General features: G+C 38.3%; 3 protein-coding genes and 1 long non-coding RNA gene across 10 annotated transcripts in view; 1 reads left to right on the forward strand and 3 right to left on the reverse strand.

The window, feature by feature from the left end:
- LOC133835582 (uncharacterized) overlaps window positions 1-16,909 on the forward strand; it is a 27,309-nt gene continuing 10,400 nt past the window's right edge. For 2 of the 6 annotated variants that reach the window (XR_009893606.1, XR_009893608.1), the window contains exon 1: window positions 79-456. This is a non-coding gene — a long non-coding RNA (uncharacterized LOC133835582). Of the gene's footprint in view, window positions 457-665; window positions 802-863; window positions 995-16,909 lie in introns of those variants that run through there. The other 4 variants (XR_009893603.1, XR_009893604.1, XR_009893607.1 and 1 more) reach the window with 4 other exon arrangements.
- On the reverse strand, window positions 2,312-3,496 carry LOC133836967 (uricase-like). Its single transcript, XM_062267601.1, has 2 exons — window positions 2,978-3,496; window positions 2,312-2,915 (listed from the first exon to the last, which is right to left on the reverse strand). Exons 1-2 carry the CDS (start codon window positions 3,459-3,461, stop codon window positions 2,431-2,433), a joined length of 969 nt encoding a protein of 322 aa, XP_062123585.1. The 5' UTR covers window positions 3,462-3,496; the 3' UTR covers window positions 2,312-2,430.
- On the reverse strand, window positions 5,965-7,422 carry LOC133837148 (uricase-like). 2 transcript variants are annotated; one of them, XM_062267820.1, is made up of 3 exons: window positions 7,212-7,422; window positions 6,592-7,141; window positions 5,965-6,524 (listed from the first exon to the last, which is right to left on the reverse strand). In XM_062267820.1, exons 2-3 carry the CDS (start codon window positions 7,079-7,081, stop codon window positions 6,040-6,042), a joined length of 975 nt encoding a protein of 324 aa, XP_062123804.1. In that variant the 5' UTR covers window positions 7,082-7,141; window positions 7,212-7,422; the 3' UTR covers window positions 5,965-6,039. The 2 variants fall into 2 exon arrangements, with proteins under 2 accessions (XP_062123804.1, XP_062123806.1); XM_062267822.1 differs by having other exon boundaries at window positions 6,592-7,422.
- On the reverse strand, window positions 8,512-14,430 carry LOC133837147 (scoloptoxin SSD552). The gene is made up of 4 exons (XM_062267819.1): window positions 13,985-14,430; window positions 9,837-10,037; window positions 9,258-9,516; window positions 8,512-9,192 (listed from the first exon to the last, which is right to left on the reverse strand). Exons 1-4 carry the CDS (start codon window positions 14,070-14,072, stop codon window positions 8,550-8,552), a joined length of 1,191 nt encoding a protein of 396 aa, XP_062123803.1. The 5' UTR covers window positions 14,073-14,430; the 3' UTR covers window positions 8,512-8,549.

The raw sequence follows: 16,909 nt of genomic DNA on the forward strand, positions 1-16,909 counted from the left end.
TTTAGAATTACTTATTCAACCCACACAATCCGCAACATCAATATTGACTCCATATTTTAAGGTGTATGTACAAATTTGTGAATGTGCCTGACTAAAAGCAAAACAATGTAGCCTAACACACTAGCATAATTAAATTGTTTTCGACAATTCTTGAAAATATTATTGAGCAATGTTTAAGATAAACTTGTGTCGCATTCGGTTTTATAATGTTTGATTCTAAATTGTGTCCAGTGCTCATGCGAAAATTCTCTTCCCACTGATTAACACCGACAAATACGTTTACGTGCTGGGATTGTTGATGATGGATTGTGAATGCATGTGATGGAACCCATGGAGAAGATAGAACAGCCGACCAACTTATACATAGATACAATCTCTGTGGTTGAGCTTTCATTAGACACAATAATAGTGTTGATTGGCTTACTGATTGGCCAACACTTCCTGGCCAAAAATTATGTAAATATGATGAATTTCACATTGAAAACAGACCTTCAAAACATTTTGCACAATCAAGTCAAACGAAACTTGTTCTGGGTTGGAGGGTCAGGTGGTCGCCCATTCGTTTACCAGTTTCCCTGGGAAACTGTTAGATTATTTTGCAATTTTCTGACTGATGAAGTTATTTTTTTTTTTGAGTTCTTATTTTCTTTGGCTTTTCACTTTAGTTTTATGTCTGATTATATGCAAGATTGAAATATGTGTGTTTTGAATTTGCATTTTTTTTATGATTTTTGGTGCACGGTGGATATTAACCCTTAAAAACCACACTGGCTTTATTTTGGAGTATAACTAAATAAAATGGTACGTTTATCTAAGATTAAATTTAATAGACATAGCATTTATAAAACTTGCAAACATATTAGGTTTCGAAACTGAAGGATGTAATAGCAAATGTTGACGAAAATATACTACTGTTTGTCATAAATATGAATTTTACTGAAAACGCATCTTTGTTCAAAGGCTGATATGCCAAATAAACTTGAAACGGAAGACGGCTGCCTGTGTTTGCCATCTCATTAAATTTTATAGAAATATAAGCGGCATTAAGGAAGTTAATTAATTTAGTACTCATCATAAAGATAGGGTTGTCTCAAGATTTGATTTTATTGTTATTTATCATTTCAATCATTTCGTCATCATGCCAACTTAGATAAGTAGACTTAATTGTTTGCATTTTGACGGCAACTGCTTTATTTCACACTTTAGTAATTCTTTTTCTGTTTGTATTCAGGGAATTACAATGACTAATATTATCATAGCGTAAATAGACAAATTACATTTTTCATTGAAATTTAAATTCTGTTGAATATCATCATTTTAAAAGTGAAAATAGATTATTCAGTGTAGTATGTTATATATCTAGTATAGAGCTTCAACGAAACACTAAAAAGCGTTGTAAATAAATACAAAAGAGTTAACTGAAAAACTCCATAACACGCTTCGCCTGCTCAACTCTCTCTGGTTATTTCGATTTCTATGCAGAAGAGCAGGGAAGGGAGATTTGCGTGGTTATTCTATAGTTGAACTGCGCTTGGTTTTGGTAATTTTCAGCTTATGTTGCCCTTCGCTTTCCATTTCACGGCCAACAGCACAGAGCATGCATAACTTTGATTCTGGTTGCATTCGCAGCCCAAGCTATCGCACCAATAATATTCGCAAATGCTTTTTTGGTTTGATTTCACTGGTAACCCGCTTCCAATTCCTCCCCCCTTATCTCGTTTTTCCCTCGACGCGTCGCTTGTGGCCATTCATGATTTTTCATTTCATTTTCGCTTATTGCTTACAATTTGCGTTCTGTTGTCGGGCTTCGTTTTTCTAATTTTGTGTGTGTGAGGATTTCTCTCTTTAGGAACAAAATAGTTTTGGTTGCTGCATGCATTGACTGCTATTCTGTGGAGGGCGGAGAATTTTGGGGCCGAGAGTTCTCGGGGTGTCTGTGCGATATCTTTGCATGCAAAATAAAAGCTTCACTGAAATTGAAAAACTTTTTCAATATATACTTTTTCTTTATCTCTGCACAAGTATTCACGCATATATGTATGTACATACGATATGTGGGCAGATATAAAAAATATATTTATATTGTTTCATTTTCATGCTTTTTATTCGTTTTATTCATTCGTTTTGCATTGTGAATATGTAGATTGGGAGGCGTTTATGATTTCCCTGAGTACATCGCATTCACATCTAGAATAATTGCCAAATAGACCAGAGACCACACATAAATCTACACAGGAAAGCAAAATAAAATTTGAAACGAAGTCGATGGCATTTACCAATAAAGCAAAGATGAACATTTGAAAACATTTTTAAAAAATATCATTGATGGATGCATTAAATCATTTATAGTTTTTTCTAAATTTGGTTATATATAATATGCATGTAAAGTTATTTAAAATTTTAAAAAGAAACTAAAATTTGTTGGTCTACTTAAAGACGACTTTTCAGATCCTTGCGTGATAGCTTAGCATAGATTGTGCCATGCGGTTTATCGGTAGGAATGAACACCTCATCATTATCGCCGGGAACTAACTGTTGGAATGGTTTCGTATCAAAATTAAAGTAGTGCTTATTAGGCAAACTCATGGAGATAACTGCCACTTGAGGCAGAGTATCCAGAACCTGTTTCTCAGTGAGGTAGAGAGTGTGCTGCACTGAGGGCGAGGGGATGCCCACTTTTGGATCTCCGGCAAAGTTCTTAAGCACAATGTCTTTGACTGACTCCCAGGAATTGATGAAATTAAGATTCTCAATATCTGAATACTCCCAAGTGCATTCCACAACAGTGCTGAAGATGCGATCATGTTGATCGGCCAGAGTGCGATATTCATCGTCAACGAAATTGACAAACGACGATTGAGTTGTTTTCAGAACACGTAGGCCTTTGATTCCACTGATAACAGTTTGCTTGGGATCTAAAAACATAGAATAACTCAGCCAGAGTTCACGAATTATATCTCTATTGTCATTTACTTACCTTGACGTTTCACAATTACGTCGCAGAAATGCGTCGCAGTGGGCGTAAAAAGAAAGGCGTGGTTATGTAGCAGATAGCTATCGCCATACTCCTCGCGAATTCGTTTCCATGGATAGGCTTCAATATGTACATGCGCTTCCTCGACATGCGAATATTTGTTCAGAAAATGCTTTGCAAGGATTAGGGCAAACTTCTCAGGACTTTCAAAACCATATTTCTTAGCCAACAAATAGACTGTGTTCTTCTGCGAATCGGTGGCTACAATATCAATGTTGTCACCTTGAAGAAAGTCTTTGTTGGTGTAGAGTTTAAGATGGGTGCCCACTTCGCACTCTTGGATGGAATGCACAGCACCCTTACGGCTGACGTGCATCAGCTTAACTGCATCCTTGCCATACCCTTTATCGGTGATCTCGTAAAATTGAGAAGCTGGCGAGGATTGCACTTGTCTGCTCGCAGGCTGACGCAGAGGTGTTGCAAACATTCTGATTTGGATATTACTCGATGACTATTGCAAAGCGAACTAACCAACTGCTTTTATGGATTATTTTGCACTTTCCACTATTGTGATAATCAGAGTTACGCCCCTTAAAGCGTCGTACACGCCAATTATTTTTTCGACCTTGAGGTGACACAACTTTCTACGAATGCAATCTCTTAAGATAATTATTCCGTAGTTATTGTAGCTTTAGTTTATTGCGTATGAACCAGGGTAAATAAAAACAGAATAGACACATTTAATACCGTCATTTGGCATCTTGTTAATTAGTTAACACTCGTGGTATCTTGCAGATGAGTACAAGAGTGATCCACCTTAATTGACATTTTAGAATAAAATAATTTAGATAGTCAGTGCTAAGGTTCGAGTACTTGAGACATTTTAAGACGTAGTTTATTTAAAGTTAGTTTAATTTTTAAAGAAATCTTTTAGTACAAGACAACGCCACACTCGGGGATCTAGAATTTATTTGATTAATAGTTTGCATCATCGTTTCGCTTTACAGTACGTAAACAAAAACTGTTAAAAGTAATTCTTTCCAAGAAAATGATGCAATTCACAATCGTTACGATAAGATAGATATTCTTTATCATTTAGTTGTTAACTGTACAGCCAAAAAGTTCGCAATGTTTTTAATAAAGCCTCCTAAATTTATGCAACACTTTGCTAGCAAATAAGATGTATTAATATTCTTTTAATCATATTTTAATTTAAATATCGATAATTGCAAGCAAAGTATTATTATTATTTTTAAAGACAATACTTACAATAAAAAAGAGGTAGGATAGTATAATCCCTTAGGTTTTTAATTAAAAGAAATTGAATTAATTCGTTGCTATTTATAAATCCCCGTTAATGGAAGCCAAAGGATTAACAATCCTTTGTGCATGGTATTTCGAGCGAGTCAACTTGGCAACTTAAGACATATTTGAAGATGCTTAATTAAACAGGGCCATTTAATTTTATTTTTCTTTCTGTGGAGTAAGCTGGAGTCATTCACGCAAGCTCAAATATTGCAACTTTCCAGTGACAACTGCAGCAAATTGACATTTGTATTAAAAGAAAGGAAAGGATTTCACATTTTCCCATGACTGCACAGCGCAGCGAGTGAATGGACAAGGATGGAGCTGTGTCCAGATAAGAATAAGAATCAGAATCAGCATCAGCCTCGGCCTCAACATCTTGGTGTGACAGTAAACGACACTTTGTCGGGCTGCAGTGCGCGTCATAATTTAATGTATGACCATGGCGATATATAAATAAAAGTTGTCCTGCCAAGAAGGACTCTGGCAGTTAATTTCACGCTGCCAGCCTCTGTGAGTGCTCAAGATGATGAAGTGCGTTCAGTGTGGTCTACGAAAGTTACATTCTGCCCACCAATGTTCGGTCTTGGTCCACTCTGCTCTGGCATGAGTTTGCTTTTTGAGTGTGTGTGTGTGTGTGTGTGTACAGTGTGAGTTGTTTGGGTAAATACAACAACATTATAAAACATTATGGCATGACTTACCCCTTTATATGTTTTATAGCTGTCATGTGATTGTATGATACCGATACAGCAGTTGACAGAATTGCTCTGCTATCTTAATTTCGTGTCAAACATGAAATTGACACCCATTGTGTGAGAGTCTGTTTGTGGATGTAACCAAAATTTATAGCCATTTATGAATGCGATATGTAAGAATGTCATAGGACTGTTACAACGGGGACAGCTTACAAGCAGATAAACTGTACAATTATAACAAGAACAATGCTGGCAAAAAAGTATTTAGATAAGGTGTGGGTCCAATCACTGTACGAATTGCCCTTTTGAGTACGATTTATAAAGATTCCATTGTGAAGGGAAACTGAAAGTGAGCTCAGTTTAAGCTTCCTAAGTATATATGGCACTCTCAAAGGACGTTGTCAGTCACTAACAACATTTTCCATGCTTTCGCGCACTTAACTCTATTTGCATAGCTCAACGACCTTGAACAGGTGCAAGGTGTTCAAGGTGTCCTTTACTTGTGGCCATAAGATTAATTCAGCAATTTAGTCAATTGACTAATTCCATTAACAATTATGCTGCATATTCGTACTATATAAACATCTTGCGCACTATTGTGCAATGTATTTGTTTGAGTGTCGTTATTATTATCGTATTTCGAGTATACATCCGCATTAATTGCTCCAGGAACGTAACTTCATTATTGCGTTTACTGAATATAAAGCATATTTCCAACTGTCTATGAAGCTGTTATCAGTTTCACTCTCTCAGTTGCTCTCCAGAATATTCAGCAGGTATTCAGCAGACGCCCAGACCAAGTGCTTAAATACTAACTCTCACTCATGCGCAGTACAAATGAATAGAGTATTGCTCTCTTAAGGCTAACAGTTCAAAGTTTACACCATGAAAAATTAAGTTTTTCTCATATACGTCTAAAGTTGGGAAAGCGTCAATTCAAGTTTTTGAAATATTGATGAAATCTTTAAATTGAATATTCAAGTTTCTTTTATTTTTATTGCCACACTTTATGCTAATATTTTATACATTTATACAAAATTTTATTAACATTTTATACACTCATCAATAATGACTTTTAAGATCCTTACGTGACAACTGAGTGTAAACGATGCTATATGGCTTATCGATAGGAATGAAAATTTCGTTATTTTCTCCAGGCACCAATTTCTGGAAGGGCTTCATATCGAAAGGAATATAGGGCTTATTTGGCAGAGTTATAGACATAACAGCAATATGGGGAAGATCATCAAGAACCTGCTTAATTGACAGATAAGAGGCTCGTTGTGTTGAGGTTGATACGGTGCCATCAATGGGATCGCCACAAAAAGTCTTAACCACAGTATCTGTCACAGACTCCCAGTCCTTTGTGAAGTCAACATTCTCAAAATCAGAGTACTCCCAAGCACCTTCCGCAATGGTGGACAACAAACGATCATGAAGATAAGGAGTTGTGGTATATTCATCCTGAATAAAATGCATAAACGTTGATTTAGCGGTCTTCAAAAGGCGCAGACCTTTGAATCCACTTATTACAGTTGGTTTTGCATCTAAAAATTGAAAATATAATTTCCCTTTGAATCCTTAGCATCGTAAATTTTTAAGGCATTATCTTACCTTGACGTCTCACAATTACTTCGCAGTAACGCTGCACAGTTGAGGTGAACATGAATGCATGATTGTGTTGATAATTGGTTGTAGAACCATCTGGTTTGACTTTATCTTGGCTAATGCGTCGCCAAGGGTAAGTTTCAACGTTCAATGAGATTTCGACAACGTGCGCGTATTTCTCAAGAATTTTCCTGGCGACCAGCAAAGCAAACTTTTCGGGACCTTCAATGCCTTGTTTCTTTCCAACCACACACATAATATTTTTCAGGACATCGCTGTCAATAATTGCTGAGTTCTCACCCTCAGTGTACTCCTTATTACCACTAAGTTTAATATGCACTATAATGTCAAACTCCTGCACGCTATGATAAGCCCCATCGCGTGTTACATGGAGCAGCTTAACGCCATTCTTGCCATATCCCTTGCCAGTGATGTTATAAGGGAGCTCCTTGTCTTCCGTCGGCGAAGTTGGCGAGCGTAAAGGTGCAGCGATCATACTGAATTTAGATTTTTTGAATGACTACAGCCAAAACATCTCAGACCAAGCGCTTTTATGCTTCATATGCGTGATAAAAATCAAAAGATTATTATATTGACCATGTGGTAGTTACACTTTCTTCTAATACCATCTGTATAGATAACCATTCATTAGGTTTTTTAGCGTACCCTTATCATACTTGCAGTAAAAATAACAAAAATACTCTTGTTAAGGGTATTATACTTTGATGATGTTATTAAAAGCAACTTTGATAACACTGCTTTTTTTAACCAAATGGGAAGAGTATGAAATCTTCGATAACAAAACTTTATAATTTAATTTCTTATCATATTTTTTGTCTTACTACCAAAATAGAATTCTTTTGACATTCAAATGAAGGCAAATAGATAATATTTTATCATAGGCGAAAGTTTACTTAATGTCTATCCGAAAGATGTAGATTAATACTTAAAGCCCATTGTGATCCTACTGCTCGCACACCTGGATATATGTAGTTATGTTTGAATGTGACACTCTTCACTATGTTTATTATTAAGCACTTAGTTCAAAGCTTTCAAAGCGACGCAATTAAACAATCAGCGAATATTTAATTCCAAGAGTTCTTCAGCTGCATTCACTTATTAAATTTTTCTACCGTCTATGTACAGTTTAAGAAAGCTGGATTCATAAATAAAACCCACTATTATCCCTAAGCACATATATATGAGTGAGGCTATGTCTTTGCTTCACGATGTTTATTATTTCAATTCAAAAGCTTTTTTGCCAATTTATTGTCAGTTGAAGTCTATCTTCATACTAGAATGTTGAAGACCCGCAATAATCAAAGTGATATTAAAAGACTTTTCAGTGTTTTCATATAATATATCATCTTGCTGTTTTATTTATTTTGAACACAATACTATAACACAATAAGTAGTTGATATTAGGCGCTTATTAATGGAAATTTAGATTTGTAATTTTTTGGTACAAACATTTGATACAAATATTCGGAAGTGATTTGATTTGAGATGATGCATATTCTAATGATTCGAGCTGAGTGGCAGTGTGAATCATGCGAAAAAGTAGCTAAAATATATAGCAATTAATGTTCCATTTGATGGTTTCAATAATACAATATAAATAATTTTAAATATAAAATTCCAAAATAAGCAAGTATCGTAGCACTAAGATGGTATGTATGTTACTTCATATGGCAATTTCATTATGTTTGAATGTTTTAAATAAAACGCTATTTATTATTCGCTATATACGAGTATGCGCTAGAGAGATAGATATGTTGTCTGGTCTTTGCATGAGGTACCAGGGAGGTATACGAATACGTACAAGAAGTATATGTTAGATGGTAGTTTGAAACTCAGAATCGAAGATGGTTCTAATGATACTACATAGTAGTTATTACTGGGCTTGGGTGAGCTAATACATTCTGCGGCAAAATGGGGCATGACATAATGTGTGGGGGACATTCTTAGCCGCGCCAAGACAATAGGCTCCAGCCACGACTTGGTTTCGGGGTGCTGGACGCTTCCGGTCCGGCTGCTTGCTGCTCCGGCACTACCGCTGGCTGCTCATTCGGATTCTGCTCTATATAGGTGCGTAGTATTGTATGCTTCTGTACGGACTTCTCAAATTCTGCAGCACTGGGCCGATATGCCTCAAGCTTGTGCTTGTACTTGCCGGAATGCTGTTGACTAATCTCCGTTGTATAGGCCTGGCTACCGCCGCGTGTCTTAGTGCCAAAGGAGCTGCCACCGGACGACGTCGCTGATGCTGATGGTGCCGCTGCCTGTGTAGGGAATTTGGGGGAGGAGTATGCAAATTGGGTGTTGGGATTATTGTAGTTTCGGTTGTTGTTGATGTTGCTCTTGTTAATGTTGTTAGTCGGCTTGTTGTTGTTATTGTTCTGGTTGCTGTTGCTATTAAGCGTTGTAGCTGAGTTGTAGCTGTACTCATACGTTTCAAAAGTATTGCCGCCGTAGACGCTATTTGCCACTGCTGGAGATGCACCGGGTGCAGCGCAGAGTCCCTGATACCTGGACGATGGTTTCATGCCATAGGTGGAGCACGATGGCTTTCCAACCTCGTAGGGATTATAGCCGACAACGTTGCCACTGTAATAGTAACAAAACACGTTAGTTTAATACGTTAGCAACGTGGAATTAGTGTGTGTGCTTACCCAGGTCCATAGTTGCACACGTAGAGCTTGTTGTATTTGATGTTATCTTTGTACTCGGCAAAGCCGCAACCGACCAGACTCGTCTCACCCCAAACGAGCTGCGAGTAGTGACCAGTCTTGGGTGACCAGGCGTCGCCGAATGAATACTTTTGCACCTCGTTGAACCAGTTTTGAATGCGAGAGGGAAAATCACCATCATCGGCATCCAACGGTGCAGTGCTCCAAATAATGGCCAGATTTTGACCCATAGTAAAGCGATCTAGTTAAGGAGAGTCAAAAGATGAGTATACTTTTTAAGGGAAAAAGGTGTGTATGTAAAAGTTTCTTACATAAATGTGTTGAGGGGAGGCAAGTTGGTTAGTATTAGTGTTTTATAGCATTGTGAAAAGAATGAAGGATAATGAAGGAAGGGGAGTACGTTACCAATAACTTAAACTAACACATGCAAACCTCAGCCCAAAGTGCCGGGAGTCGTATTTGTCGGCATATCATGCGCTATGCGGGGAGTCTTAAGCCAGGAAGTTCATGCATAATCTTCACCAAAAGGTAATGACACTACTTATGTATATAGTAACTTACTTATTGTGCGATGCGGATCGTGTCGGAACTGACAATTGTCGGCCCATTGCTGCGCACGGGCAGCCAGCTCGTCATCCCAGACGATTTCGCGCATATTCTCGGCTCCCGGTTGGCCCGGATAGCGTCCGGTGGCCACAAGTTGCCTCAGGCGATTGTGTTCCTGCAAGATGATTGATCTCTCCTCCGTACTGATGCCCGATGCTGAAATGATTAGGTCGAAATTAGCATAAAATATATTAGAATATGTAGATGAGATTTGGGGACATGCTATCATTTCTATTTTTGGCTGTAACAAAATCGAAATGCTTAAAATATTAAGTTTTTTTTTTTTTTGTGGTTTTTTATGCGTGTCTTGTGTGTCGACTAAGCTTAATGATGCTTTCTGGCGGGACTTCAAACTCTCAAAAACAAAGCCGGTTTTTTGTGTGTTTTAAAGTTTGTCGAAATTTCATTCAAGTCTGCTTGATTTATATTTAAAGAAATTTTAGTGGATTTTAACGAATTATCAAAATTAACATTTTTAGTTTTTGTTTTTAAAGCTTTTATATAAGTGCACGTGTAGGCATATATTACATCTTACTTATATAAAGCATTGCAAATACTAGTCTTAAATTATAGCTTTATAATTTACTTTACTTTCTTCACTTAAATGTCAACCGGTTTGGCCAAATAGAACACGAATTAAGGTGAAAACAAAAGCAGAAAAAAAAGAATAGAAATACAAAAAATAATTTGAAAACAGAAATAAAAGTAAGAAATCAATAAACATTCAAATTCAAAGCGGCGCGTGCTGCTCAAAGGCGTCAATTAAAAACCAACATTTGTCCATTAGCTAATTCTTTGTTTTTTATTGTTGAGAGTTTTTTTTTCGGTTTTTGATTATTTTTGTTATTTTTGGTATCGGCGCCTGACACTGACTCATGACTTTTGCCGTGAAGTGTGAAGTGTGTCAGCAACAACTTAGTGAGATAAATAGGTTTGGCCACAACACTAAAAAGCAAGCAATACTGTCGATAGCTTTTCAGCCTCTTGCGAGCACGAGGAGTTCATGTTTTCGGTTAATCTTTAATTTATTATCGAATCGCACAATTGTTAACTTATCACGGTGCATATAAAACAGTATACGAATCTGCCGCAGGGTGTTAATTAGTCGATCCATCGGCCTGTGTACGTGAGCTTCGTAACATATATGAAAAGGCAGTTGGGAAAATCATGAATCTGCCACGTTGTGACGTTGGTCCTTGCACAGAGCTCTGTTGTGCTCTGCACTGGCTGGGCGTGGCGGCTTTATGCTGCCGCATTTCATTTAAATAATTACGCGCGCTTAATAATTTTTAATAATTATAATAATAGCTGAACCGATGGGCGCTGATTGCACTGCAAAGACGTGAGAGCATTTAAATCGGGTGCGGTCGTCGTTTCTGGACTATTCACTGTCTACGCCAGCTTCGGCCATGGCATTGCTTCTGCCGGTCAAGTGCATCGACGTAGACTGCGGAACAGAAATTGAGAGAAGCAGAGTTCCAATCGACGTCAACGCAGTCAGACAACTTGACGCGATCAGTGAACGAGTAAAAAGTAAATAAATTTACAGCTACGCTTTAATGGTGTTCGCACAAATATGGGTCTAGATGTCAATAGATCGGGCTGCCGAAATAGCACCGACCGATCGTGTTTGCTGCGGCTTAAAAAACTTAGTGAGTGTGTTTTGTCAAGGTTAGTGCGGTGACTAAAAATAGCAGTGAGCAGCGAGTAGCGAGCGGCTTTTGCAGAACCCGTCGAGCTTTAAACTCAACCGCAGCTGTCAAATTAAAGACGTGTTAGTGTTATGCTACTCGTCGCACATATGTATATACATACATGCGAGTACATTTACATAAATATCGGTTTGCAGCATTGAGGCAAACCGGTAGGTAAATCAACGCACCGGACATCTCATGCGCCTGCCTGACTGCCAGCCTGCCAGCCGTAAGGCTATCAGTTTGTTTAAGTCAATATGCATCAATCACACACTGCATTGGGGGGCGCTATGCAAATTTGCGAACTACCTTCTCTGACAAATTGCGCATAAAGCTGTCGATCAGTTTCCGCAACACGGCCGATTTACATATTCTTAGCAGAGCTGTGTCCGAGCTCAGCCAATAAAAGCCGAAGTGATCAAATGTTGGCGATCAAGATAATGTTGACAACGCAACGTCAACAGCTTCCAACAACTTTTGCACTCTGCGTCCGACATACAAAACGAAAGACTTAAGCAACAAACTTGCTAGCTGCAATACTGTCTCTGGGCTTCTGAGCGATCGACCAGACTGAGTGCAGCCAAATGCCAACAATATGTTAACAAGTGCTTAACTGCAGCTCGAGCCAGGCGTTGACTTCACCTTGAATCAATGCGAGAGCTGCAACGGGAAGTTGCTACAAGTTATAACCTGCAACACGTAGCGTCTGCGAGCAAAAGTAAAACAAAAAAAATACAAAGCAGAAAGAGTGAACATAAAAAGAAGACCGTCTGACGCAGTTAGCTCGAGTTAATTCTCATAGTTATGCTTTATGTTGGCCGCAGCATGTTTTGTTTCATTTATCATTTGCTGATTTTCACCCAGTGTTGTTCGTTGTTCAAGTAGTTGTTGTTGCTGTTGTGTTGCCTGCGCATCTACATATTTAATTACATTATTAGCACGGCAAGCTTTTGATTGATGCCGCAGCAAAACGATTCGACCACAAACTGATGTTCGGCCAGTAGCTAGCTAAATATTACTAATGGGGGTCCCGCTCTTTGAGTATGATTTTGTCAGCAAAACTTCTACTGTATATTTGCCATTATTATTGAAATCGATTTCGCGGAATTATGCTGCTCGTGTGTGCCATTGTTTGGAATTGCTTTAAAAATTATTCGCCCAACACACACACATGGGATTTTATATATTGACGGTCAAGCGTAAAAGCAATCATTAATCAAAACGCACACGCGCACTATAAAACTCTTTTTATTATTACCAATTTAAGCAAAACAACAGGAATTTTGCGTCAGTTAGAAAAAACAAAATTCGGCGCCAACGTGTGCAGAACACAAAAAGCGTTAAAAAATTGCTTAGCAATCGTTTTGGCCATTTCGTTGATCCACTTAGCGGGGCACACGCCCCGCGATAGCCTCAAAGCTATCAAATTAAATGCTATTATAATTTTTCAAGCGTTTTGCGATCTGTGATCTATCGCCTCCAATTCATTTGATTCCAATTATTGTACATTTATTGGATTAAGATCTTACCTTCGCAGTGAGGTCAGTTCAATGAGCCCCTATAAGCATTTAGTGAATATTTCACACTTGTTTTGTTGTGATTTTTAATTGTAATACACTTGTTTTGTTAATTAAATGCTTGGCAAATTGGTAATGATATTATTATATCAAATATTTGATTGCGAAAGGCTCGTTTTTGTTTTTATTTTTTTTGAGTTGATTGGCCTTAGATTACCTGGAAGCTTGTCGTTTGACCGAAAACGGGTGCTTATATATAGTATACATATTTAGTTTTCGTTATATTTAAAATATTATATAAACTGGAAATCTGAACCGGTTTTCGTGAATCTTTAGTTCGCTGCTTCCCTCTTAATAATTAATTATACAATTTATGTAATGAGCTGCTTTGAAGTCAGTTAATATGCCAAGTTGCTAAGCAGGAATACGTTGAATTTGAATTTGGGTATATTTTTGGCAAAGTTCTCGGGCACACCTCGCAGTTACAGACGCCGTGTGTGGTGCTCATAAGCATTTTGCTGTGACTTTCGCTAAACACTAACTAAACAAAACATTGTATAGGCAAATATTTGCTAAAATTCTACAGACGAACAACTCATAAACATCGCGCACTTTATTTCATTTCATTCATAAAACAAATGACAAAAACGTGTCTGAAATTAACCGAAAACAAATGCAAAACCTACAAAAAGAAGAATCAGCCGAATTGCAAAATAAAATGCTTTAATTGGTGGCGAACTATTTATGCATGCCATGTAGGCAGTGTATATTTTATTTTATTTTTTTTAATGCCCCAAATCTTCCATTTGGAATACAAATTGATGGTCGCGTTGGAAATGAGCTCAAATTGGGGCTGGTCAAGTGAGTGTTGAGTGCATTTCGAGGAACTTACCGATTAGTTTTCCATGGCATGCGAATGCCACTCCACAGGAGATAAGCATGATGGCCAGAGGAAGTAATACACTTTGCTGCATCGTCATGTTGATTATTATTTTTAATTTTTGTTAGCAATTAATAATTTTTTATTATCACTTTTGTGTTAAACTTTTCACTTTGTTAAACACTTATTATTTGTTGAAATATAAGCTTTTCATAAACGACAGCTTTATATTTTAATTCAGACACTTTTTGATGTAATTTAAATAGAATTGAAATTTTGTTTGCCACAATTTGAGATGGCTTAAAGCGAATCACCAGTTTTGAGGGTTGCGGAAGAGGCTTTCAAAAATAATGTCCAAAAACCGAAAAAAACGCCACGAAATTTGCCGACGACTCCAACTCCACTCTCGTGCGTGCAGCTAGACTTGAAGGCGTCGTCTGTTTGATTGGACGCTGGTTGACGCGTTCGCTTATATACGAGAACCAGCAGCAACATCGCCACCAATACCAATACCAACGCCAACAGCCGCGGCAGTGGCAGTGGCAGAGACGGTGGCAGCGGCAGCGACAGCAGCGGCAGTAGCCGATAACAGAGCCACACAGTCGCCGCAAAGAAGCTGCTGATCAACCTGTCGCCGGCACTCAGGTGAGAGCGAGCAGGTGAGCAGGTGAGTTGGTGAGCACGCAGCTCGCAGTTCGCAGAGCCGGCAATCAGCTGGCTGGCAAAATTCTGCTGAAGCGTTACGTTAGTCAGTACTTTTACCACTCCTCTCGAATATTTTTTGTGAACGCCAAAATCATTGACAAGTCAATTGTCTAAGATTATGTATATGAACCCTCCTCATTAATCTTTTATTTGGCATAGAGTTTAGATATGTGTAAGCTGTCGTCGAAAAATGAGCATAACATTTGGTTTATGTTAAATTCCGCAACATTCTGTTAACATAAAATGTTGCTAAGTAATGTTGCCAGCTTGAGATGACAGTTTAACAATTTTACAGCTAGTGAAAGCTAGTTTGCCAAATTGACTTTAAAATCTCCATTGTGTTATAAAATAAATTAAATTAATTAATGAAACTGCATACGAGTATATTATAATATTATGATGCTGTCGCTGTTGCTGTTCCTGCTGCTGCTGCCCGCGGGCTGGAAATGATTGTGTTCTTTGATAATTGCAAGGCAAAGACATTGATTGAACTTCATATTGATCAAGACACTGCAGCTGCCTAGTTTGGGCAACAATCACTTGTGCCTGCCTGGATATGGGGCGTGGCATTGGGTAGCGCTGAGAAAACTTAAAGGGGCACAGCGTATGCGTATGGCCTGCGGCCAGGAGCTTCGATCATTTCGCGTATCATTAAAAGCCAATAAAAACACCCAATTAAATATAAAACAAAAAAAAAAACAAAAAAACGAATAATGAATAATGAAAACTTGAACGCGCCAGAACAAATCCCAATTGAGCCTTTCACCAGCGAGCCAGCAGATAAAGTGGCCACAGGCTATATAGTGAGTTGTACTACAACAAGCGGTACACATATTCGTTGGTACAAAATACAGATACGAGTACTCGTAAAATTGGACCAGGTTCGCGTTTCCGCTTTGCTTATTTTCGCACCGGGCTGTGATCGGGACGCGAACGCGACACGGCTTCTTGCCAAAATAATTACGCGTACAAAGCCATTAACAAGTACAAACGATTGCGCCGGCAATGCGCTTCCAGAGCACAAAATACAGAGCGATACCCAAACCCAGACTCAGAGTCAGGCTCAGACCCAGACCCAGAGGCAGATCTTCTTGGCCACTGGCAACAAGCAACTGGTTTGACTGAGAGTCCTTACAACGCGAATGCCACACATGACGTTTGGATTGTGATCAGCGAGCGAGAGACCCTCAAGTCAAGGGGCAACGCATTGTAGACGGAGATGAAGCTGGAGTTGCACCCAATGACGTCTCAGCTGCACTGCTGATTTATTTTATTTCATAAAAACTACATAAATATTAAAAATTATGCTTTACAAAAATATGAAATGAACATATGTATGAGCGTTGACTGTTCTTTTGCCTCACATCGCACACACAACATATTGTACGATGAGTTTAGTACATTTAGTTGTCGGTATTGTTGTTGCTGCTGTTGCTGTTCATTCGTTCGTTGGGTTTTTCGCTGTTTTTATTTTTGCAAGTTGTTTTGGCTGTTGCTTCTTGTTGTTTTTGAATGCTAGTTTACATTTCCTACTTAACCATCCACTTCATTACGTTTTATTTGCGCTTAAGCAATATGTGTTCGACACTCACACAATCGCAAACTGAAATTTAAACAAACATTATTGGCCTTCGTTGCCGGCGCCTGTCCGGTCTCAACTGACCAAGCACTATGTTGTGTATGTGGCCGCCGTCAACATTACCGCTCCCACCCCAAGACATCATTCGATGCCATTCGATTCTGAGTGTTTTTTTGCATTTGTGTCTGTGTCTTCACTATCTGCGGCTACATTTGTATCTATAGTTGCGTCCGTATCTGCAACTGAGTATCTGAGTGTGTAGAGTGCGTACATTTTTTCGCATGTTAAGCAAGCAAAAAACCAAGAAAACAAAATAAAATAACAGCACCTCATTTAACTCGGCATCTGCCTGTTATCGTTACTGTTGCTGTTGCTTTTGTTGTTTGCTTTGTTCTGTTTTATGACTCAATTTAATGTCTTTGTTGAGCTACGCGTGCTGTTGCTGTTCATGTCGTATTCAGTTGCCACCCACCAATATTCACTCAACACTCTGGCATTCATTCATTCATTCGCATATTCGTTTGTTCGGTTTAGTTGCTACATGTGTCTTAAGTAACGGAAGCAACACTGCAAAAACTTGTTTACAACACAATCCTGTCAAGATACTCATATTCCACATCCATTTATAATCGATGTTTCTGAAAGTTACGGAA

Source organism: Drosophila sulfurigaster, chromosome 2R, assembly GCF_023558435.1.
Source record: "Drosophila sulfurigaster albostrigata strain 15112-1811.04 chromosome 2R, ASM2355843v2, whole genome shotgun sequence".
Classification (NCBI taxonomy): Eukaryota; Metazoa; Arthropoda; class Insecta; order Diptera; family Drosophilidae; genus Drosophila; species Drosophila sulfurigaster.